Here is a 25445-nt window from a genome sequence, read left to right on the forward strand (position 1 = left end):
GTTAAGTGGCAGCTAAAAACTGCAGTCACTTCTGCCTGGAGGTTATGGAAGAGAACTCGGCTGGAAAGCCCCAGCTGTTGTGGAGGGTGTGCTGGCATGGTGCTGGCTCGTGTTCTAGCCAAGCACAGAGGCTCAGCATAACTCTGTCAGTGTCTGCAGTGTAGGGCTCTGCTAGGAGCAGCCAGAGGCATAGATTTCACGTAGGGCTTGGGAGTCTTAGCACTGCAGGAGAAAGCTAAAAGGTGTGCAAGACACTAGCTGCGCTTCCTTCATGTTTCACTGTCTTGAGTCTGAGACTTACAAGTTCTTAATTGTATGTATACCTGCCTTGAAAGACAGGTTAGACAAACGTTAAATTACCAATGCAAAGTCTGAATTTTTGCAGCCTTTTTTTTTAATGTATCAAAAAAGGCTAAAGACCTTCCACTAAAGTGGGAGGAAAAATGACAAAGCTGCCCCTAAAGAGGCAGCTCTTTCTCTAGAGATGAGTGACCAGATAGAAATATGCTCTCCTTTTTTTGAATAGTTTACCACTACTTCAGGGCAATAACTGTCATGTGATTTGCCTGTCTTGCTGCAGAATAGTCCCAGTCTCAGATTTACAAATAAGTAGTAAGTGCTGCTGCACAAAGTAAACTTCTAATCTTTGTTGCAGTAATCAATTTGATTTTTACTTCACTTTTAAAGGTGAAATATGACATTTTTTTTCTTGTATTAAATTCTACCTAAACAAATGGGAACCAGAAGTGGAATGAAACCAAGCAACTAAGATAAGACATAAACAGATGTTACTAGTAACCTTTTAATTTTTTTAACAAGGGATGCAGCTATTCCTGTAGGTACTATAATGTGCTGCTCCCTGCTGGCTGTCCTTAAAAAGAAAAACTTGCTGTAAGGTTAGAAGTCTGTAAGACTTTTCTGGAGTTAAGTGGAAAGCTTAAGTATAAAAGAGATGCAGCAGATTTTAAATCTGATAGTTGACATGACAACTTTACAGCTGGAGTATGTAACCTGATGCCCAACTCACTTGCAAATAAAAAAATTGCAGACCACTGAAACAAATGAGTACAGTATTTAAGAGTATTACTGTCTCAGGATTTAAAATGGAAATGCTTTACTCTATTGCATCCTTTTACTTGTTTTCTTATGAAGAAAGGGCTAGCAGAATATTTTTCTAGCAAACAGTTTGCCCTCTAACAGGGAATTTGCATAGTATTAGGACCATGCTGCTGCAGTATTTCTGGCTAATGTATTGTTTGTCAGCTGGCTGTTATGTTGGTGTGTTTTGGAAGCAGGTTCTCAGGTAATGCTTCCTTGACAGCTGATGTAGCCTTAAGCAGATACTGAGGATGCTGGTACTTAAATGCAGAGCTGGCTTTCCCTTTCTTCTTTGCATGAAAAGTTTGTGACACAAAGAACACGTAGTTGCCTGGTGAAAGCAACGGTTTGTACACAAGGTTGTTGCTTATGGCTGTTATGTACCTTTAATTTACTAATCCTACTTGGATATTTCTTGAGGACAGAATATTTTGTAAGAACCAGTTTGGGAGCCATGGCCCTTGGCTGTCTGTTCCTCATGCATTTGATGTTAAGAATTCAGGACTGAAGTTTTTGACCTAATCTGGTCACTGAGACTGTTTGTTTACTATAGTGCTACTAGGGACCTTGTTATGAAAGTGGCTACTGAAACTGGTCAGAGGAGCCTGGGAAGGACTGGGTGTACTGGCAGCTAGAATGGTGTTTGCATAGGTAGCAGCAGATCCGAAAAAATAAGAGAACCCATTGGCTCATCTTAATTTTCAAAAAAGTCCTAACCTGAAAGAGCATGAATTTAGAAAATGTAGTTTATAGTAGCTACTAGAAATATATTCCTCTATAATCAGGTTTAGATATGCTGTTTTAAATAAAAGCCACTTCCATACTTCTGTCAGAGTTAAAACAAGCTCTTGTAAAATTTATTCTCCTAAAGCTTTTACTAATAACAAGATAACTGAAAATAACAAAATCAAAGGTAACTTATCTGGTCTAAGACATGGTAGGATGAAAAGTAAATGTGCATTATTATAGTAGAATAATGTTTCTTAGTAGTAGATCTTGAACATTGTTTGAAACCTATGGAAAGAAAAGAATGTTATGGGTTTTTTTGTAAAAGCATCATTAAAAGGAATCTACTTCATTGCCTCATTTTCGCTTACATTATATGTAAGTGTTGTACTAGTACTGTACTTAGTAAGAGGCTTTTTGCATTCTTGGTTTCCTGTAGAAAATAAAGGCGTTTTTCTTGCTTAGTTTAGATTGCGGACAAGCACATTAAGTCACTAGGTCTCTAAGTTAAACTGGCATTGTTGAGTAATCTTTTTGTTCTCAAGAATAAGGAGTACAAACAGCTGTATGTCTTTCCATTAACTTGCTAAATAAAATATTAACACATTTTTCTTGTGCCTGCTATACTAATATTGCACTGAACTAAAAGCATGTTTCTCCTTAGCTTAGGGCCCTGGCACTGTGAATCTGGTATGGGGGTTGAGGCCACCAGTGATTACACTGATTACATTGGGTACATTCCTGTCCAGGTACCTAGAGTTTTACTGGGCACTTGGTTAAAAAACACGAGGTTGTCTTTTAGTCAGAGTAGGTTGAAGAAGTACTAACAACTGTACCAAAGGGTGTTGTTATCGAGGTGTTAACTGTATGTGTACACTGTGCTCAAGTGTGTGGCAAAATGAGTTGCAGCTGGATGTTCTCTGTAAGCAAACTATAGAGGGACCTCAACAGATAATTAAGATTTGCAAGGCTTAGAAGTCTTTAACAGGACTGGCTTACTGCTGAATCTCACAGACTTCTGAGTACGGGGTAAATTGATGCTTAAGTATGAGATAAGAGCCATGAACCTGAAATGATCCTACAAAGTTGTCAAAAATGCTGAGGAGAACAGAAGGCAATACTATTTCAAAATCAAATGTTAAGTAAAACAGGACTCGTAGTAAAAGTGCTGTTTATAGCTCTTCATAAAGCTGTTAGTGTAAGTGGAGGTTCCCAGATTGTGGCAGGCAGAATGTACAGTGCTCCTGGCCTTAAGGGCAGTTAAGGGGAGACTTGGTGAGAGGTAGTTATGCGGGTGACTAACTAGACACTGTATGCAGCTGCAACAGCTATCTGGAGACTTAAGGCACTGAGCAGCTAGCAAAAAAGCTGTGTTTTATCTTGCTGTGCATGTCATTTGCATGCCAAGGGTTAAACCCAGTCACTCTTTAAAGCTTCCCAGGCAAGCATAGCATTCTCTAGTGGTCCGCATTTCTGGGACATGTTGGACCTAGCTTGCAAACAAATGAACACATACAGTGCTAATAGAAGTGTCAGACTCATAGAAGGGAGCTGTGAATGCCAGATGTATGCAAGTCTGGTCCATGCTCCTAGACTGTCGGAAAGTCCTGCAAACTAACTTCAAGTAAAAGCATCTCTGAGGAAGCTTGGTTCTGCTCTACTGCCAGTGACAGTGCTTGTGAGGTTATGTTTAGGAACCCTGGCTTTTAAATAGTAAAGAGTGAGTGTAGATAAGTACCTGCACCCAGGTAGAACAAGTGGATGTTTTCTATTGGTTCAGGCATCGTTTTTCCATATCTGGAGAGAGAATAAGCAACAACTTAGCAAGCTTATGACTTTGAGACAAGTTTTTGTACTAACTTGGTTAATACAGTGTGCAGAAGTTGTATAAAAAGCTGAGTGGCGAATGCATGCAGATTATGGCTTTCAAGACTGAAACTTGGACAGCTTTTACCAGTTGCCCTTATTCAGATAGGTAAACACTTCAGCCTGTGCCAGAGCAAAGTTATTTTAAAAGGCATGTGCATCTGTGGAGTAAATAGATGAGACAGAGAACGTTAAACAGAATAATTTAGAAGTGAAGGCTAAACTTGCATTGATTAAGACTCATTTTCCTGTGTGCTCAGCATCTACCATCTTGGCTCTATTTTAGCACCTCTGAAAAGCAGGCTCAGCATTGACCTCAAGGCAGTTCAACAGCAACCCTGTAGAAAGCAGTTTTGATCTGTACTACCTGTTAGTAGTTTGTCAATTGTGTCCACAACAAATTTTGCATCCTCCATATTGAAGCACATGGGAGGCTTGAATTTAAGCACATTTCTTCCTGGCCCATCTGTACTCAGTAGAATATATTCTTCCTTAAGTCTGGAAAGAGCAATAACAAAGAATTATGTTTACCTTTGCCTGTAATTCAGAAAAACTTGCAAGCATCAGCATGCAGGCTGTCCAGACAATGCCTTTCTGCCTGGGCTGGTTTCTTTTTCTGCCAGTTGGCTATATTTTAACAACTATTGAGTGGCAAGGTTACTTTGTAATTGTGTGCTTGCCTCCCACATTGAGGAACCACATGATTGTCCCTTGTACCTTGATATTAGATATTCTGCTTCTGCTGTGGCCGGGGTCCTTTCTGCTTGATCCTTGATTAAGTCCACTCCAATGAACAAGCCAGAACCCCTTTAAAAGAAATAAAAAATAGTCTGTCTGTGTCAGAGGAAGGAACTGCAAGTGAACTGAAAAATTGAGAAAGGTTTTTGTGAGACCAGACCTTTACTGCATGAGAATTACCTGATTTTGGCTAGTGATAGAAAAGGTATTGCTGTTCTGAACATATGTAGTAACACAGTACAGACTTTTACGTGCTCAGAATGGCAGGGCAGGACATGGTGTTAAGCGTATTTTCCATCCAGCTCATTAATTCTGTTCCTTGTGCACTTAAAGTAAGAGTTCAAACAGGAAAGTGAATTCCTTTAGCAACTAATAAATCAGTAAAGCAGTACTGAAAGCAGTACTGGCCTAGAGTGGCAAAGTATATCAGACTTTTGATAAGCTCAAGTTGTTTTGATCTAATGTACAGCAGGCTCTTGATTTTTGCTGAGAACACAGATTTAATGAATTTCTTCTATCAGTTGGATTGAGCTGTTTGAACCAAACAAAAAGCAGCTAAAAATGTAAATAAGGCACTCATACCTGACATTGCCAATGATGGGATGTTTGATTTTCTGCTCCTTAAGTAGCTCCATCAAGAAGTTTCCTACTTCTGTGGCATGAGCCTGAAGGTGTTCCTTCTCAATCACATCTAACACAGCTAATCCAATCGCACATGAAACAGGGTTTCCTCCAAACTGAGTACAGGGAAAGGGAAGAAAGATGCAACCTTGTCACTAGAAGTGTAGCCCCAGTGATACGATGAGCATACTGCCATTTATATCAGATGGAACCAGTAAATAGTTACATACTAGAAAGATACAAATAATATAAACAGTAACTATGTGGGTGATAAAGATTAATAAAAATGCTGTATGATTATGTAATTTTAATATTCAGACTCCTGTAGAGAAAGGAGAGTTTGGTCAACTTTTTACTTACTGTATTAAAATACTCTACTCCTGTGGCTGCAAATGCTTCTGCAATTTCTTTTGTTGTTGCTACACAGGCAATAGGGTGCCCATTTCCTATTGGTTTCCCCATAGTGACAATATCAGGTATAAAATCTTCTCCTTGAAGCTGGAATGCCCAGAAGTGCTTGCCAACCCTGCCAAAGCCAACTTGAATTTCATCAGCAATAAATATACCTCCTGCCTTGTGCACGTGCCTGTAACATAACAGATTTTACTGTCTCTTAAGAGGAAACAGAACATAATATTTACTGTTTAAGAACACACAGAAAGCATTACTTTGCAAACTTCCAGGAAACAAACTTGTACAGGTCTATATTCTATATCATGTGTTTAAAAGTAGGTCTTTGCCATACAAAGTTTACATTCTATCATGAAGGCATAGGCTGTTTCCTGCCTATCAAACTATAGGCTACAGCAGGTAGAGAAATTCTTTATAATCTGTATTTAGTAAGCATGTTGAATTTAAAAAGTTAAGATAATGAATGACCACTTACTCTGCAACCTTCTGAAAATAGCCTGCTGGTGGAATGATTTGACCACCCACACTTGGCAGAGATTCAACAAAAAATGCAGCAATCTGAAACAGACGTAGCAGTAATGTTTTGAATGCAATACAGAAAGTTGTGGAAATTGTATAAACAATTAGCAAGCTCTTTGTCATGAGATGGTTCTTGCGTGATTACGTGATCTTTGCTTTTTGATGAGTCCATACCACTTAGCTCAGTAATCCTGAATGGCATTGACAGTCAGCCATGCTCATTTCTAAGGCAAGACAAATGGGTAGGGAAATCACTTCTTACCTTTCTTCCTTTCTTATGTGCTTGCTCAATAATATTTTTCACTTCATTAGCATAGGCTGTTACTGAATCTTCGTGGTCTTCTCTGTACAGTCCTCGGTATGTGTCTGGAACAGGAGCCTATGCAAAGGAACAGTATCCTTTATTCAGTATATAGTAAATAAGGCTTCATTAAATTGACAAGTAGTTGATAGTTACAGGTGGAAGTACATACCACGTGGACCCATTCCTTTTGTCCTTCTAGATTTCTGAATTTATATGGGCTTATGTCAATCAAGGATGTCAGATGTCCATGGTAAGCACTTAAAAAACAATTAGCAGAACTAAACAGTAATTTCCTCAGTATCAAGCTCCGAGATTTCTATCAATCAGCTTAGTAATACTTGGATTTTTTCGCACATGTGAATACAGGGGATGCGGAGGGACAGTACTCCTTGGCACTGGTTTGCCAGGGTCAGTGACTAGAATCACAGCAATGTAAGGCATGAGCAGTATTACAAGAGTGCAGAACAACTGGAAGGGACATGTCTGGCCTACTTCTGAATATCCTCCAACAATGGGGGTTCCAGTCTCTCTAGGCATCCTGTTCTAATATTTGACCACCTTCATGGTAAAAGATTTTTTCCTTACATCTCATGAGAATTCCTCCAGGTTTAAATTTATGTCCATTGTCTTATGTTCTAGTCACCATACACCTTCAGGCCTGCCTCTTATCTTTTCTGCTCCTTCCCATTAGATAGTTGTAGTTACAGTAAGATCTGTCTCTTGACAGCTGAACAAATCCAATTTTCCTAACCTGTTACAGCTCCCTACCCATTGTGGCAGGCCACTGCTGGCCTCCTTTCAGTATGTTAACATCTGTTGGGTACTGGAGAGCCCAACCTGGATGCTGGTCTCACAAATACTGAACAGAGGGGGAAGAAAATTACTTCCCTCAACTTCCTGGTTACAGTCTTTCTACTACACCAGGTTTTTCAGAAATGCTCTGACCACAGACCAAAACTGAGCCTTGTACCCCACAGTAGATAAAATTGCCAATATACTTACTGGTCTAAAACGATAACATCTTCATGTTTCGTATACTGTCGTGCCAATCTGAGGGCAAGATCATTAGCTTCAGATCTACAATTGAAAAATTTGATAAGTGTTTCATTGTGGATGTCTGAGTTTTGAAATCTGACCTCCCTTGCAATGCTGTTTGCATCTGCAGAGAACAGACAGAACTCGATGCACATTACTCACAGATCCCTTAGTAATCAGCACTCATTAGGTAGGACTGTTCACTAGAACAGAATCCATCTTAAAAAGCTGAAGTATAGAAATTACTTTGGAAACAGGTTTGTTTTTTTTTTTTTAGCTGTAGTTTGCTGGGAACACAACCCCCGACCCAAGCATAAATATGCATTGTTACATTTAATTTTGATGATACAAGTAATTCCAAGTTCAGAAGACAAGTCAGACCAGAAACTAATACAGTAAATATTTACATTAAGGTTTTGTAGTCAAAGGCCTTATAAACAGAATAAAACCCTTCTTAAAGTGCTAGTTTATTTTTCCAATAGAGAGCTTGCTAAACGTGAAGTTCTAAAAAGGACTACAGTTTTTTCAAAAATAAAAACCCCAAACCATGTTTTTTGTCAGTATCTAGTTATCCACACCAGATCATGCAGTTTGCTGTTGATAATGAAGTATTTTACTTGTCTGTAACTAGTGAAAACATAGTATCAAGTCTAATATACCCAACTTACCCAGAATTCAAAAAATAAAAGATGCACAACTTCTCAGGTAGCGTTTTTGAAAGTCTCTCTGCATAATCAACCAAGTTGTCATGAAGATAACGAGAATTTGTATTTAACAATTGATTTTGTTCATGGGCTGCTTTTACTATATCAGGGTGACAGTGTCCAACTGCAAGAGAGCAGGGAGAGTGGTTGAGAGTTCTTCCACGTTATGCAGCGTGTTCATTAACTGACCGCTTAGAGTTCTCTGTTAGTACAGAGGTATCATCACTGATCGTACTTCATCAGTGGGGCATTAATGATATTGGCAGCAGAAGACAACGTCGGTACGCTGTGAAAGCTTTCACTTAGGGTTTTTTTTTTTTGCTCAAAGTCTGAAATTACCTATTACTGTATTTTATGGTTTGTAGTTGAATACTGGAAATTGATATGCTAAAACAAGCAGTGTCTAATTTGGTATTTGGATTTAGACATTCGAATAATTTAGGTAGGGGTTTAGGTATGTGCAGGTAAGCTTTGCCATCAAAGAATTATTAGCCCTGTTAGGGTGCAGCTACAGCACTGACGGGTTAGAGAGATTTCAAATACTGTAAGAAAGAAACAGCTACTTCAGACTATACAGATAAGGCTCCACACTGAGCAGTGGTCCTGTGACAGTACCCTTAGCAGCAACTTTTACAAATAGAACAAACTGTCAAGCCATTTGTTGGTCTCACAGGTGCTTTACTTGAGCTTTCATGGAAGAAAAAAAATCTGTAAGTTTTAAATAAGTATGTTTCTAGGAAGACAGAACAGGAAGCAAGTCTGGAAAGCACATTCATGCGTACAGAAATTCAAATGTGAACCGTAATTTACCGAACTATAGGCTCAAGAGAGGTTTCTTCTGCTTTTCTAATGAAACAACCCCTTCCCCAACACAATACAACAGTGGTAAAACGTACTCCTCGTTCTGCTTAGAAAAACATGGTATCAAATAACGTGACTTTTAACTTACCATGAGCAACGTTGTTTATGCAGTCAAGGTATTGTCTTCCATTCTCATCATACATATACTGGCCTTTTGCCTTCACAATCTTCACTGGATCATTAGAAAAAAACAGCTTGCAAGAAGAGCTAGGGAAAGCATCAGAAAGCAAAATAAATCTTAGTGAGTTCTAAAAGTTGCATAGTTTATTCTGCTGGTAATATTTTCAGTTCAGTCAGTTAATCGAGAGAAGGACATTTCCCCAGTTTGCCAGCACATGCTGTGTCCTACTTCTGGCCCCTAAAACAGCACGTGGGATGGGGAAGAGAACAAGGCCCTGTGCTCTAAATCAAGTCAAATTTTGTTAGACTTGCAGGGAAACAACATATTCCAGAACTGAAAAATCCTCTACTAGGAGTCTAGCTGCAGCACACAGATAGGAGTTAACTCTGTAGTTACATCCAGGCTGAACTGGGGTTCCTTACTGCCTACGCTGTTCCTGAATACCTCTTTGATGTCTCTTACCTTGTGGTTGTTTTTATTATATTCTTGCTAAGGTCCTGATTTTCCAGATTCTGTGGCACGGGTGATTGTTACATCTGTATAAATCTTGACTAACCTCAGCTGAAACCTTGAGTGATTTTCGGAGGCTGGGTCTACTTAAGTGTGTTTGTTTTGTTTGACTTTTTAAATCAATTGCCAAACAAGTAGAATTGAAACACGTCTGCCTGAGTAGGAGTTGCAGAGATTTGATGCTGAAGGGCAATGCCAAACTTGCATGCTTCATTTAGTAAAAGATTGCTGATACAAAAATAAAATAATTTAACCATAAATACAAAATCATTGTCAAATGAACAACAAAAGACAATGATAGAATGAGAAACTGCTTTGCTATCCCTCCCTTACAGGAATCCTGCACTGCCTGTGTGAGCTAGCAGTGCAATGGTAAAACAGTCAGGTTTTTTGTAAGCTTATCCTGACTGTTCAGGAGATGCTAAGAAAGCACTTACAGAGGCTGGGTGTTTATTCCCAGTGGCAGGGCAAATCAGTTACAAAAACGTTAAATACACACAGTGGTATTCTTCAGGTGTGTGTAACTGGCACAATTCTAATTCTGGCATTTACTTTCAGCCCAACTTCTGGATTCATAAAACACATAAAGGTTAAAGCAGCCTTATTTTTTAATATTATAGTATATATATAAAAGTAAGGTACAATACGAAAGCATTCCCACAAGTTAAATGCAGCAGTTCCGCTGCTGTTCCTGGTAGCCATCTACAGAACTAAGAACTTTTTTAGGTCAGTTGAAGCAACACAAGTAATCAGAAGTTTGGAACTGAGTCTTAATTCTATCAAACCGGGCAGACGTGTTAATTCTGTCACGTTTTTGGTGTAATAAGTTTTCTGAAAGACAGGCTGTAGTACTGGGTGAGCCCGAAGCTCTGCGGAGCGCAGCATGGCCGGGCAGTGCCGCTGCCGAGCCTCCGGGCGTGGGTTAGTTCAGCTCCATGTCTGCTCTCAGCCAAGCTGGCAGGAAATGCTTCCTAAGCACTTTAGAGTTTATACAGGCACTCTAGGTATCATACAGATTTTATACTTTAGTTTTGTAACCCCCCTCCTTAAGAAACACTAATGACTGTTAATTACACCAGTGAAATCAGGCTTTGCACGCCAACAGCACCGGCTTTACCCGCGATGCTGCTAGTTTAAACCTAAAATCCCGGCGAGGCAGGCACTGGGCAGCTTTAGCCCCGGGAGCAGCCGCGGTGTCGGAGGGCCGGGCCGGAGCTCGCCGCTGCCGACGTGCGGGCGGCCGCGCAGGCAGCCCCGGGGGGCGGGAGCAGCCGGCGGGCAGCGCCGGGGCCCTGCAGCCGCGTCAGGCGCCCCGCGGCAGCGCTCTCCCGGCCCGAGGGGCGGACGGCGGGGCACTTACCCGATGAGCTGGCGGGGCACTTACCCGATGAGCTGCCGCCGCAGGGCCAGGGTCTCCTGCCGGGAGCGCTGCGCCGGCCTCATGGCCGCTCCCGCCGCCTCGGAGGGGCCCGGGCCGGGGAGGAGCCGCCGCCCTCGGGGAGGGCCCGCCCCGCCGCCGCGGCGCCCCCTGCGGGCCGCGCCGGGCTGCGGGGGAGCGGGCGGTGTGACAGCGGTACCGGTTACCGCGGGATTCACGGCTGCGGGAAAAAGCGCCTTAACGGGGCATCCAGCAGGAGCTACGCCTCCCGTGTGGCAGAGCCCAGCCCCTGGCCTCCCAAAAACCAACCACAACACAGCTGTGGGCAAGCTGATTACACAATAGAACAGCAGTAACTCACCAGGGCCTTGGGGCTCCTCCGGCTGCGGGGCTGGACTCTTCACTTACAGTATCAGAAGTGGCGACTTCATCTCCAAGGTCCCATAGCACAAACAGGGGCAGCTCCATCCACTGGGTTCCTGCAAGGCTGGTGGCAGCTCAGGTGGAAACTAGCTCAGGGTGTTACACCGCAGGGGGTGGCATACAGCCCCAGATCCCACCCGGTTACCAGGCACCTCAGAGGTGATAACATGGTTTCGAGGGCTCTTCAGGATCATTATTACAGCTATATGCTAACTAACACTCTCTCTTCTGAAATACTTACACATCCAGGAAGTTTCTTTTACAGCTAAAAATAATTTGAGGTGGTAGCCTAGGTGTTACAACTGTAGTAATTGTTCAACACATACTTCACTATTTAAGCAAAAGGAAAACCAAGCCATTTATGTTGTTGTACTCCTGTGTTTGGTCGGTGACAGGTAGATCTGACTGAGTATTTAAGAGCCAATCCTAGTATAGGCACTAGTTCGGATTAAACGAAGAAATGCTATCATCAGATGAGAATGGTTATTCCTCTGTTCCTGTTAGATTGGAATTACTTAAAGAAAAATAGGAAGATAAAGAACCAGAAAAGATGTTCTGGGATGGGTTGAGTCCTCTGCTACTGCGGGTGTTGTATCCATAACTGAGTTCACAATCAAGCTTCATTCTAAAAGATGCCAGATTTTTTTTTTCCTTCCAAGTATAAGTTCACATTCTTTTGTTTTAAACTGACAATAACTGTTAAGGAGACTAGAAAATGGAGCAGACTCTCTTAAAACTACACACTTGGCAGACTTTGTTGCTGACTAAACAGAGACACCAATAATTATCTGTAGTTGCAGTTATTTGATAAACAAAGGAGCAATTTAAATTTTGTGTAATACGGAGAATACAAAACCAAATTGCTATGTACTTGAACTTAGATTGAACTATGGAGGTCATACTTAGTTGTTGCATGAAAGTCAGGTTTTAAGTAACAAAAGACAGTAGAGGAAAGGTTAATAATGGCTGTTAATCTTTATTTGAACTCTTGTCTGGTTAAGATATTTAGTAGCTATTTATAATAACAACCTGAACATTTACAATTTGGAAAGTTTACTCTTGGTTACAAATGCAGAGTTCATTATACATATTCACACAATTGTAAGAGCGATCTGTACAGAGAGACCATTTTAAAAAATCTAGTCTTTGCTTTTATTACAGAAAGCACAAGAAAAAATATTATTGGAGGTCTCAAGCTAATGTACTGTCCATTACAGCTTTAAAGTAGAAATACATGATGCAGTGCTAATTAATACCATTTTAACATGTTAAAACAATGGATAAGAAATACTGTTATTAATGCCTTCATTTTTAAAGTAGTTGTTCCCCAAAGAAATGAGTAAAGAGAATACTTTTCCTGGCACATACACGATTAAAAAAAATCACAGAGAGTTTGCAAATAAAGATGTTAGGTACGTTTTCTGTATTTTTAGTATCTCTATATATTTCTTTTTAAAGGTGATACATTTTACAGAGATTTAGTCAGCTTTGTATAATACACCATGTAAATACATTCAAAACAAAACTAGTTTTTGCAGGGTGTCCAAACTGCGCACACACGCGAATAGCCCTGTCTCCTCTGAACAGCCTTACTGGAGTGATGCAACCACTCACATAAATAGGGACACTTGCATAACATGGTAGAGGATTAAGCCCTATCAGCATAATTTCAAAACACTTATGGACAGATAAAGCACATATTGCGTGTATTTTTCTAAACTGCATATAAATGAGATTTTCATTTAGATTTTAAATACCAGCAGGTATAGTTTCTCAAATTATGTTGTTTCAGAAATGCTAGTGTACATGCCAGCTTAAAAACATTTCTGTCCTAAGTAATTTAATGCAACAGAGCAGGTGGCTTTCAGTTTTGACTGTGGTATTTTTGAGCTGAACATCTAATCATATTGAATATTTTTGATTGTTTTTAAGATACCAGAACAAAGAAGCCCAAATAGTAGTGCAAAAAGTTGCTACATTATGAAATTGTCATATAAAACTGCACTCTGAGACTAACCAGCAAACACAACAGGCCTCCAACTCTCATTCTATCAGCAATTTACTACCTCTTCTGCCTAAGTTGGAAATTCAGTGGGTAACGTGGGTGCTTCTGCTTTGCAAAACCAGGTCCTGATTTTTTTATGGAATGGCAGAAATGTAAGTCTGATATGCACCTACCTTTACTTAATAGTGTCATGTAAAATGCACTTTCCAAAGCTAAGCACACAACGCGGTGTTTAACAGTGTATAAAAAAGCAGTAAGTGGCATTAGTGTCATTTACAGATACTTGGGACGGCTCCATTTTAAGTTGCCGTTGATTAACATCTACATTATATAAGAAACCACACACAGACACACAAGTGAACTGACTGTTCCATGAGGCAACTTCTACCAGAACTTAGCGAACAGGGATCGATTGTTGTCCTTAGACATAGGAAAACTGCAAATGTTAATAATGTATTTCTTATTCTACTCTGTTGTCAATAACACCACTTTTTATGCATTGAAAACTAATGTTTCTCAGCTTTTCTGTGGTTTTCCCCCAGGCTTTCTACAGTAGTAGAGAGTCATACAATTTATTAAGTCCTTCTTCCATTCATTTCTAAGCGATAGGTTTTCGGCACTTACTGTCACAATAGACAGACATCCCCTTTTGTTGTGCCATCTAACGGTACACAAGCGTACAGAAAAGTTGCAGTAGTTCACCTGGGGATGTGAAAATACTAAAAGTAATTTAGCTTACAAATGTAAACTATAATCAAGGAAAACAAAGTTTAAGAAATGGATTTTTACTCACTGGTTTTCTTCAGTGTGCAATAAATTCCCCGAAGCGGAGCTGTGAATTATTTTGAACTGCGTTAATTACGGTCAGGTTCACCGCAGTGCCAGGGACACAAGTAAAAGGCAGGTCACTCCAGTGAGACTGGACTACCTAGAGTGACTAGATGTTTTCTTTCCCCCCTCCTTTGTTTTTTTAAATCACTATTGCAAAAGGGTCCAAGAAATATTCTTACACAAATGCTGTCCTGTAAGGTTGCCACGGTCAGTGTATGCCATAGTGATTGCCCTGGCAAGCTGAAGTGGTTTGGGCCTCTTGAAATCTCTCCAAATATTTCATCTCTCACTTGACAAATCTTCCTGGTTAAACAACTGGAATAGGCTGGCCGGGCTATTAAGCATCTCAGCAAATACTTACCAGGTAGAACTTAAGGCCTTCAAATGGGGTAAAGCAGTACCGAGGTTCTACCCCATCCATCCTCGGACACCGAGACTAACTCTGCTCCTAGCTGTGCTGGTGCAAATTGTAACCAATCTCACTGATCTACAATTGGCCACATACATACTGTGTTTGTCCAGGATAAGTGGTTTGGGGACACTTTTAAAATTTTTACGTTTTTATCATTTGTTACTACTAATATTTTTGCATATCTTAAATATAAATCAGTTGCCTGTAAAGAAAATAATTCAAAGCTTCTGCTTTCTAAAATTTTAAAATGGAAACTTGAATGGTAAGCTACTACAGATAGATTTTATTTGTATAACACTTTTAAATTGTCTGGGCAACACTGGGACTCAAAAAGGAAGTAAGAATATGATGGTATTTCCCAAGAAATACCAGAGCTGGAAAAAAGGTTAAAGTTTCTGTCCGTGAGCTCCAGTTTTACAAATATCTATTCAAGCCATATATAGTTATGCAAAAGGTGCATCCATCCCTATGTATGCCGGCAATTAAGGGACAGTGTCACAGCATAAAATTTGCATAAAATTTGTTTCTCTCGCTTAAGAAAAGATCTCCTCTAGAGGGCAGCATTAAATCAGTATTCAATGACCAGGAAACCTAAGCTCTACTTTATAATACATACTAAATTTACAGGCTAATAAGGCACAGTTATATAGACCGAGGATGGTTATTTACCATTACAATAAAGCTGGAAATTTCTGGCATCTTCATATTATAATTAAGGCACACATTACAAGTGAGTGAGCTCTTTAGTTCTGGCCCAAGAGTCTCCTATATTTGGCTGATTGCAAAACCATGTGCAACATATAAAAACTCACAGATTCATTCTGAGCTGTGGGCTGGCGAGACAGTAAACGCTGCAGACTGAAACCTTGGCTGGTGTAATCTAGTTCAGCACTTCCAGCCAGCACAGTTGTGCTCAGTTACAGCAGCTGAAGCAGGACACTACGCTTGCACGTGAGGGGAGGAGAAGGAGCCAAACCAGAACACAGGCTTGCTGGCATGAAAGCCTTGGTCATCGCAAACGTGCTTCCTGGGTACTGGGTTACTATAACAATCTTAAAACCACAGGTAATGACCTGTGTCACTCTCCATAGAATACTTTTCATCATTGCATAGGATGCCTTGAACTGCTGAAACCTCACACGTATTTTGCTGGTTTGCCTAAGGATTTCAAATGCTGAATTTAGGAAATTACAGAAGACAAAAGCTCACCTAAATATTTCATCTATTGGTTTCCTAAAAAGAAAACACATCAGAAAGTCTCTTATCGTTAGAAGAAACATTCTTATTTTTAAATACACAGGAGAAAAATCCATATGGAAATAAATTCATCACCACTATATATACAGCAAGTGTTAGAAGCAGTGTGTACAAGAAAGGCAACTCCCCCCATGAGAATAAAACAAAGCATGTGGCAATGTCTTGATTTAAAAAAAAAAAAAACAAAACCCAAAAAAACCAAACTAAAATCCCAGTGCACTAAGGCTCGGAAACAGTTTCAGTTTGGAGTCAGATGGGTTTTCTCTGCCACCGGTTTCATAATCCAGAGAAACATCCCTGAACTCACTGGCCTAGCACACAGTTCAGCTACAAAACCCTAATTCATCTCACCTGTCCCCATCAGCACAGGCCACTCTGGCAAGGGGCCTCTCTGGAGCCGCCAGCACACTTTCAGCACCAAGCCGGAGTTACAGCCATGGGGGTGATGTGGCCATGTTCCCTTCCCCCCCAGATCCATTCCCCCCAGCAGCTGTATGGAGCTCCCCACGCTACAGCCGGCTCCTGGAGCACCAGGGGCCAGGGCTGACACCACCGCCACGACCACAGCGAGCAGAAGCTCGAGCGTTAGTCACGTAATGGATCTGCTCGGTGCTGTGGCAAGGTGGTCCTGCCTGCAGAGCTTTGGGGATGGACAGCTTTATAGGGATTGCAGTGAGTTCTTGTGCCCTTAGGACTCAGTTTGGGAACTTTTGTTTCCAAAATTGGTGAGGCTACAGTACATTAGAGAGAGGATGTTGGCAGTAACTGGAAAGATGGTCGTTACCTACAATTATAAATAGAAGAAGCCTTAAAGGAAGCTGCTTGTCCTCTGCTCCTGGGCAGCGGGCAGCCGTTGTTATCTTAACATAATGGCAATCACCCTGCTTTCATGGTCAGTTACATTAGACTAAGGAATTTTGTTTTGTAAACTAGAAAACAAAGATAAAACATAAATTTGGCTGGGCTTCAGACTCCTCCAAGATCAGTAACTTAAGTATGTTAACCAGACTGTCTATTGATGAATCCCTGAAGCTAACACACTAAATACTCTAATGATCAAGATAATTCTATTGACCTGCCTTTCGTAAGCATTAGCTGCCTCCCTGTCAGTCATCTTCATTGCTGCTGACATGTAGTGGTAACACTTAGCTGCATTTCTGAATTCCCGTAAAACAATCTTGCATTCTTTCAAACCAGAAAAAAAAAAGAGAGCGCTTTCCTAGGGGAAAAAAATGCACTACGCTTTGTGAGAGGCTGCGATAATTACTGGCTTTGAGTGAGACTGTCAGTACTACCTAAAAGTGAAATTTATCTTCATGAGCTATTTGCAAACTCAAAGTATTCAAAAAGACCTACATAAACACTTTCATATGGAAGGAGCAGATATCAACTGATCTGGCATGAATTTGCTGAGCAAGGCACGTCTTTTTTTAACCCTTCCCAATAAGATCATGACTGCTCTGAAACAATTTAACATTTCACAACCTACTCTTCTCAATACGCATGTGTGGAAAGCACATGGGAGTCTAAACAGATTTCCTCTGAGACTCTGTGCAATCAGTACAAAATCAACAGTTCCTCTAATTCAGTCTGTCGATCTGCATGATGTGATTGATAAGGAACACCGGGGTTCAGAATATAAAGGCCAAATGCACCGATCTCCGCTGAGGACGAGGTGAAGGACTTCAAGTGCAGATCACAACTGCAGCCCCCCGCAGCAGCTTTGCCCAGGGATCTGTGCCTCGCTCTGTTCCCGGGAGCTCTGCTTTCCACAGGTCTCAGCTGCTTTGGTGGTGGAAGGGGTTGGTGGAGCAGATGTACCACCAGCAGATGCTTGGAAGATCTACTGGTTAGTTCCTCGTAGCTGAAGTGGCAATAGGCGCTGGGGACAGCAGGATCCGTACCTGCCAGCATTTCTAATGGAAATGTCAGCAGCAGAAGTCCAGAGAAGCTCCAGCACACAGGCTGCTGATCTGTACGAGTGCAGTAAGTCCTGAACATCTCAGCCTTGCTCCAGGTGCAGACAGATCTCCTTTGTATGTCCTGGACTCACCGTATTCAGGATGCAGAATAAACCAACACAGAGAGGGCATTTGCCTGGGATTTTTCAAAGATGATCACTAAAAGGTTTGGCAGCTGAGGCGGTAGCGTTGATGGGTATGGGTACCAGCCGTGGTCCTGTGTGAGGAAGATAATTCTAGCCTTTCTCGTTGGCTGGCATGAAGTGCTGTGAGTGGTCAGGCTGTGCCTCGGGGATGGGGAAGAACAACCCTGGTTAAGAGGTTTAGTTGATTCCAAAGGAGCTCTCTTCCTCCGTTATGAACAAATGTCTTGGGTTCTGTGGCAGCAGAGGCTCTGTGTTGGGAGGGGGACGGCTGCCGTGCAGAGCAATAGGTAAAGCACTATTCTGGTATTCTGTATCAATGTTTTGCAGGCCTGGCAGTGGTCACAGTTGATGCCTACAAGCACTGGATATTCCACAAGTTGAAGACGGAATACTGACTTGTTTACCTGAAGATAATAGGACTTCGGGGTATTTCCTCAGAGAAAATATAAATTTTAATATAATTTCATAAGCTTTGGAGGTTAGCTTGTCTTGTAGCTTCAGTGATATCAAACTTCTTCAAGTAGGAGCTAGATAGAAAGCTGTTTAGTTTTTGCCAGCGTATGTAAAACAAGACTTTTCTATCTGCATTGTAGATTGTTTGTGGACACTTCCAGATTCTTGTGCTTTCTGCAGTCATTCTGGGGACTGAACTCTCATTGATATCAATAGAGGTTCCATGAACAGGACACGTGCAGGAGTTTGAGCGTAGAAGCCCACTGTGTGGTTTGGAGTAGTGAGTTGCTTTTAGTTTGGAGATGACTGGGGGAGATGGGAAGAGCAACTGTACATTAAGGGAACAATTACAGATCTTCCCGGTGACATCAATGAGAGATTTGCCTTCAGCCTTCCACAGAAGAAGATTTTTAGCTTTAATTTGGGACAGTAAAGGGGTTTTTCAAAAGCACTAAAAGCCAGTGGGAGCTTGTTCAGCTGCTCCTTATGCCTTTAAAAACCCCTACACCAAAAGTGATAGCTAACAACATGAAATGGAAGTAAATAAAATGCATTTTCATTGCTGGTTTGAGTTACATAATTCTTGTTTCTTGATTTGTTAGTTGATCTGAATTTACATGGATTTAATCTATATGGTGACCAAGAAAATGGTCAGTAACTGGTAAAGATGCAAAGTATAGCCACAAAGCAAGCAATGTGTAGGTGCAGACCCTAAGCAGCTAACAAAGACAGGTAACAAAAGTTAACAAAGACAGGTAACAAAAGTTCACTGCCTACAGCCGTAAGTCTTTTGTGTCCACATCCACCAAGCGAGATGGCCATTTCAGCATTTACCAACAGATAACATGCTCCCAGCTGACTAAAAGGATAAGCTCAAGGGCACCTAGGACCTGGTCACAGATAAGAACTCACAGACATCAAACGTCAGCCTACCTTCGTGGAGCACTGAGCACGTTCCTCCTGTTCGTCAGGATATTGGAGCAAGAACTACCTTAGCGCTAGGTCAGCTCGTACAGGGCAGATTGCCCCAGGACAGTCGCATCCCGCTCTCAAGTCCTCTCTGGCAGTAGCTGCCGTAAGAGATGCAGTGGAACAAGGGTCTAACAGAGGGTTCAGATCTACTCAGTGCCCCAAAAGTAACTCCCTTCTGTATTCTCTAAGATCAAGGCCATAAAGAGCCCTGATACCATCTGGTTTGTTACTGTGGTCAGGCTCTTAATTTCACCTAAGACTCCTAACACAGAGCCTAGCAACTTGCATTGGGCTAAAGTATTTCCTCCAGAAATGATCTGTTAAATCAAAAAGGCATTAAAGTGATGGGGATTACATCACTGGTCTGGTTAGGATTAACCAGTCTCACCATTAAAAATTCATGGCTTAGTAATGTTTGATTTTGTGTAGCTTCAGTGTCTACCCATTGCACGGATATTTGTACATCTTTCTCTGTTCAGTTTAAGAACTTGTTAATATAAAGTATCTTCTCCCCCTGTAAAGGAATCTGGTTGCCTCTTGATCTTCATTGTAAGCTGAACAGACTCAGCTGTAAGCCATTTTCTTTCTCCCTGAAATAATGTTTTATGGCTCTTTACTGCACAATCTCTGTTTTTTTCAACATCTTTAAAAATATGAACTGTGGAATAATTTGCAATTTTTTAATTGATCTCACTTAACGCCATATGCAGATACCAAAATCATAATCCTCCTTGTATTCATTACCCTGCTCTGCGTGGGATGTGCCCGAGATAATCTAAAGAAAGAGACTGAAAAAGGAGAGAGGAAGAGGAGGACGAGAGGAGTGTGCAGCGTTACAGAGTTTACAATTAAAACCACATAAACCAAGAAAAATCAAACGCAAATGAACCCTACAAACCAAGACAATTAAATACTTCAAACTCCCACATTTTGGGAACCCCAACAGCAACATTATGTGCTCTGTAATTTAAGAAAAGCCTACAGCAGAGCCTTCCCTGTCCTGCAACACTCCACACTGAAAGTGTTACTAGGTTTTTGTGGTTTGAAATTTTTCAGCGGAGGTTTCTTGGGGAATTTGGGTTCCACAGTAACAAAGCTCTTGCACATCTTCAGCCCCAGATCCCAGAACAGGACTCAGAGGTCCTTCCTCTTGAGAAAAAAAAAAGCTTTTCTTCATAGTAGCAGAAATATCCACAGGTAGTCAAGGTTCTGTTTAGCCAAAGATTTGCTGTTTCTATCGTATCGACAGCAGGTAGCAATGAACGGAGCTGTGTTTCCTTTGCAAGTTGCAAGTCCTTCTCTCGTTTGACCAGGTGGTATACAGCAGCTGCTTTCATTTCTAGGGCTGCATCCTTTTTTTCTTTGTTTTCAGCCAGGTTTTTTCACCCTTTTAATGTGCATGTGCAATGCAAACAGAGTTGAGAGCCAGATCAGGACAGGGATTTCTCCCTTCTTCATGCAATAAGGCACACAAGGCAACACGCTGTCTCCGTGCTGTTAGTTCACGCAGCCACGTTAGCAGTGAATACTGTTCATCCCCAGCTACTGTCAGTGGCACCTTTATTAAATCCTGATGTTATCGTGTTTATCTTACGGGTTTGGGAGCTTTACAATATTTTCAAAGTCCGTAATTGACAGAATCCAGTATAAAAAAAGGTCAATATATTACTGTCGAAAGTCTTTTTTTTTCCCTTTTTTTATACAAAAATTAAAAAGATCAAAATATATCACATTATGTACATATTGTGCTTCATGCTTAGAGATCACTGAAAAAGAACACACAGACAAACATTTTAATCAAAGAGAAACGCTCCATTCCTTACACTTACTAATCTTAATATTATAAGGATTGGCATTCAAGTTTCTTTTAATATTAACAGTGTGTCCAAACAACTCACCACAGAATTAAAACTTTTATATGCTAAGGGCGTGCTCACATTCTAACGGAGGGTTTGCAACCAGTTAGTAACATGCTTGCTATTAACTCGAACTGTGTCCACATACCACATGTTTGAAACTGGGTCAGGAATTCCCCTGAGCTTCGGTGTCATACCCTTGTTGGAGAATGAGGTGACAGCATCCTCCTCCAGGTCTAGATCAGATCCTCATCTTATGGGGGCACACGGCTCTCCTCATTCTCCTGGGCTGCCTTGAGCGCTTACAACCCCTGGCTGTTCTGGGGGTGTGAGTACGAATTACCTGACCACCCACACCCAGATTTTTTTTGAGTTGAGCACCGAAGCAGCATCGTGGTTGTGGATTATAACAACAATGGCAGAAAAGTCTTTGTTTGGAAATGTATGTTTGTAACTCTGCGACAAAGAGGTAACCAGCTGTGACAGTCTCAGCTAGAGGGGATGGTCTAAGTCACACCAGCACACACTTTACAGAGCGGTGCAGTCTTTGCACGAGCGGTTCCTAAACTGCCCGGGCCATAATAGAGAACTAGCCTGAGCAAGCCTGGAAAAAAAGCATTGCTACCAACAGTATTAACGAGAATGATTTTTCACGCTTAGCAAGGGTTTGGAGCGGTGTTCCCAGCCCCAGTCTACAGCTGTGGGGAACAGGACACGAAGCTAGATGGACTCCTGCTCTCCCAAGGCATGACGTTATCCCTGCCAGGCAGATACCCTGTTGCCCAAAGGCAGTGCAACAGTACAAACAATCACCGTGCAGCAAACAAAGGTACTCAGGATCTGCTCAAGGATGTACAATTAGTATTATTACTGTACCTTATGCCAACATCCTGCTATTGGCAGTCCGTCTGGTCCCTGCAAAGGTGAATTTACAGATTTTATTTCTGTTGGCAGCGACTTAAGTGTCAGACCCAAAAACCCGAAGCTCAGTCTTCACAACAATGAAAGGTTTAGCAGCACCATTAATTACCATGCAAAACCCATTTACTGTATATGCACAAAAATAAATATGCAGGCAATATAATCCGTGTGTCACGCACAACACAAAGTTGAATACACCCCAGCTTAAAAAGAAAAAAAACCAAACCACAACCAACCAACCCGCCCCAAAAAACCCACACACATCCTTTTTCCTTTAAACAAAAAAAGAAAACGTGAACAAATATAAAAATTTGGAACCTCAGTTAATTAACTTTATAATCTGCTTTATATAATGGTTTTTGCAACCAAACTTATCTATGGAAAGCATGATGTAGAAATGTATTTTTTGTTAATATGTGCTTTTCAGTTTGGGGACAGTGATGTAATTTTTTTCTGGCTGATACCTTAAGTGTGTTAAATTCAATCCTGCAGTACTTAGTTTCTGTAAAAAATCTTGAGTTGCTGAACTGAGTGAAATAAGATGAGTTGTGGACTATGCAAAGGGAGTGAAAATATTTGTCTTTTTCTGATGGAGATACAACAAACAGAGAAATCAGAAAGCCAGAAGAGCTTACTTATGAGGAGGAAAACAGTGAAAAGGAAGGAGCCCCTTAGAAGAGGAATGGACCACGTATGACCAACTCTTTCAAGATACTTTAGAAGAACTAGCTGACTTCAGCTGCCTTTTCTGATGCTGGATTTTTTTAAGGCTCTTGGATCTCTGATTGCATGAATTTCTGTATGTAGAGCTACAGAGAGCACACATGCACTGACCCTTCCTTCAGAGCCACCTCCAAATTAACTAGGGGGGGGAAGCCAGAGGATGTGTACGCAGCGGAGATAACTGCTAGTGCAAGTACAGGTCAAAATGCATTTTTACATTTTTTATTGTAAATGTCAGTCATCACATTTTTTGTATTCTGTATTGATTTTATATGTAAAATAGCCTATGCCCAATAAAACCGATGCAGTGAAGTAAGGTTACCCTCTCCAGCTACTCACAGCATAACAGGTCAAGTTATTTTCACGTGCTTTCCTATAACATTAGTTAGAAAATATACGTTTTTCTGCTCACACCAGCCAATATTTTGGTCCATAACTATTCATAAAAAAAAAAAAAGTGCAACTTGTACATTTGCCAGGGTTGTCTGGGAGTGAAAGGTAAAGGGGACAAGGTGCAGAGCAGTTGTTTGACTTAGAAACATCCTGACCTGTTGTTAAAGCACATCCTAACACCGACGGTCACAGGGTTGATTTCTGCCCTGGGCTTTTTCTCCTTCCCGTGCACTCAAAATACTTATTTTGGCCAGCATAAAACTCCACGCCTTTCTACCATGTTTCACTCAAGTCATTCCAAAATGACTTGTCAACTTAAAAAAGAGCTTTGCAACCTGCATGTAAGGCTCGTGCTCCTTGACTGGTAGTTATGTATTGGAGAAATCACCTCCTGCAGTTTACAATGCCTTCACTACAGATAGGTCTTGTGTTTTCTATATAGTTAAGATGGGAAATAGTTGGTAAATATAACATCTCTGGGGAGTAAATATGGAGAGTTGAAGCAGGCCTGCTGCTAGTAATTGGTTTCTTTGACACATATGAAAGTAATTAAACTTTTTGAAAGAGAGACAGCTTATTGCCCTTTTGTTTCTCTGAAGACAACTGCAAATCATCTGACATGCAGCATTTTCTATGGTTAAAAAAATGAAAATAAAACAATGACCTCTTTTTAGCTAGTCGTGCACTGCCGTGTCGGGGAGCAGAGCACAAACCTTCCCTGCGTAAGCGTTGGGCTTCGACCTGAGCTCTGCAGGGCAGAGTTACGTGCTGGCACAAATGCCCTTCTCCTGCCCACAGTGCCGGTGACTCCCCCCAGCCACCGCTCCGCAGAACTGGCCGTTTGTTTGGGGAAAGCTTTTCAAAGCCCAGCAGGGAATGGGACTGGCAGGGCTGCAGAAGCACAGGCACAAGAGGAACCAAACTGGGCCATAGGTGCTTAGAGAAACCAGAACTGATGCGTAGCATCTGTTACATAAAGGGGGAAGCATCCCTGACGTGATCTCCCATGGCTTACGCTCCTTATCTAAAGTACTGTTAACTGGGAGGAGGGCAGCACAACACACTGGTGTCCTTCCCTGCGTGCCAAAGTCAAACATGTTGTTCCAGCTCTGCTGCCTGGTGTCCTTCCTCTCCCTGGAGGGATTCGCTCCTCGGGACAGGGCTTGGCCACAGCAGAAACACACACACACAAGCCATGCAAGAAAGAAAGAGAGCAGATACCGTACCAAAGGGCAGGGCACGCTCACCCCGTCCAGGCCTGGTAAACCTGGGTCCCCTTTGCTGCCTGCAATGCTACGATCTCCCTGTTTGAAAAAATAACTGCTTGTTGAGAATGATAAAGGACATGGGAGTTGCTCAGACAGCCAGACATGTTTCAGTGGAGGAGGAGAAGGACAGGTCCAGAACTTTACACCTCCATTTGTGATGACGCAGCAAGTGAGCAGAGATGTTTTACGGTCGGGAATTCACAGACACGTAGGGTCTGTCATCTGGGAAAGATCTTCTATACACAAACCAGAGGTTCATGTTTGTAACAGCGCAGTGAAAAAGATGAGGGTTAAATCATCCAGCATGTTGAGGGAGGAAGGGTAATCCATCAGAAATTAAATAATTAATTGTAGTTCACATTCAATCTCCAAGCAAAATAAAGCATATTGACTGAAGGAGATTTTTGCTGGTATAGTGGAGCTATACAATAGCTTTGATTGCCAGAGCTGTCCTGGCAGGGTGAGAAAAAGTCACATTTAGAAAAGAAATGGGTTTTTTGGAGCATGTACTTGGCACTGCTAGTTAGGTGCACCTGAACAGCCGTTAGGGCTAACAGCTACATTTAAGTAGCTTTAGTTCAATAGTGGATACAAATCACTCTTCCATCCTGCAGCCTCAAAGCATTTTAGGGAAGGGATGTCTCTGGTTTTAGTCATATGAAAAACAGTAATGAAAAGGAGGTATGTTTTACTGGGCCAGATAACTTCTTATAAACCAGTAGAGATTTTTTTTTTTCTGGGCCCCATCAAAGGGATGAGAGGTTCTGGAAGTGGACTTGGGAGATCCACCTTCCTCAGGCTCAAGCCCCCAGGAGGTTTCCTAGAAAGCCTCTTTGCGTACACACTGCACACCAGTGGCCTGGGACGTGTCCGAGAAGGGACAGACCTGAGCCACGAGCTGCTGTCTCAGGCTGAGAAACACGGGGAGGGCT

The 25445-nt window shown here is 41.5% G+C and overlaps 2 protein-coding genes across 4 annotated transcripts in view; one reads left to right on the top strand and one right to left on the bottom strand.

Annotated features, from left to right (window-relative positions):
• Positions 1 to 23781, top strand: part of HNRNPAB (heterogeneous nuclear ribonucleoprotein A/B) — a 31545-nt gene extending 7764 nt beyond the window's left edge. For 2 of the 3 annotated variants that reach the window (XM_068408753.1, XM_068408756.1), the window contains one exon: positions 18255 to 18960. The gene's annotated coding sequence lies outside the window, so the exon portion shown is untranslated. Of the gene's footprint in view, positions 1 to 18254; positions 18961 to 22724 lie in introns of those variants that run through there. The other variant, XM_068408755.1, reaches the window with a different exon arrangement.
• Positions 1948 to 10980, bottom strand: PHYKPL (5-phosphohydroxy-L-lysine phospho-lyase). The gene is made up of 13 exons (XM_068408752.1): positions 10899 to 10980; positions 8972 to 9090; positions 7987 to 8146; positions 7286 to 7360; positions 6453 to 6540; positions 6242 to 6358; positions 5936 to 6018; positions 5410 to 5635; positions 5011 to 5165; positions 4408 to 4497; positions 4058 to 4188; positions 3563 to 3621; positions 1948 to 2112 (listed from the first exon to the last, which is right to left on the bottom strand). The coding sequence occupies exons 1-12, from the start codon at positions 10955 to 10957 to the stop codon at positions 3593 to 3595; spliced, it is 1332 nt and encodes a 443-aa protein (XP_068264853.1). The 5' UTR covers positions 10958 to 10980; the 3' UTR covers positions 1948 to 2112; positions 3563 to 3592.
• Positions 23782 to 25445: the final 1664 nt, after the last annotated feature.

The sequence above is a fragment of the Nyctibius grandis genome, chromosome 10 (genome assembly GCF_013368605.1).
Source record: "Nyctibius grandis isolate bNycGra1 chromosome 10, bNycGra1.pri, whole genome shotgun sequence".
Classification (NCBI taxonomy): domain Eukaryota; kingdom Metazoa; phylum Chordata; class Aves; order Nyctibiiformes; family Nyctibiidae; genus Nyctibius; species Nyctibius grandis.

Bases quoted from the DNA above. Each gene is read 5' to 3' on its own strand.
- PHYKPL (XM_068408752.1), bottom strand. From the start codon at position 10,957: ATGAGGCCGGCGCAGCGCTCCCGGCAGGAGACCCTGGCCCTGCGGCGG. The intron at 7,361-7,986 runs GTAAGTTGGGTA...TTTCAATTGTAG, and splicing joins TTTTATTTTTTGAATTCTGG to ATCTGAAGCTAATGATCTTG. The intron at 6,541-7,285 runs GTAAGTATATTG...TTGTTTTTTAAG, and splicing joins GATGTTATCGTTTTAGACCA to TGCTTACCATGGACATCTGA.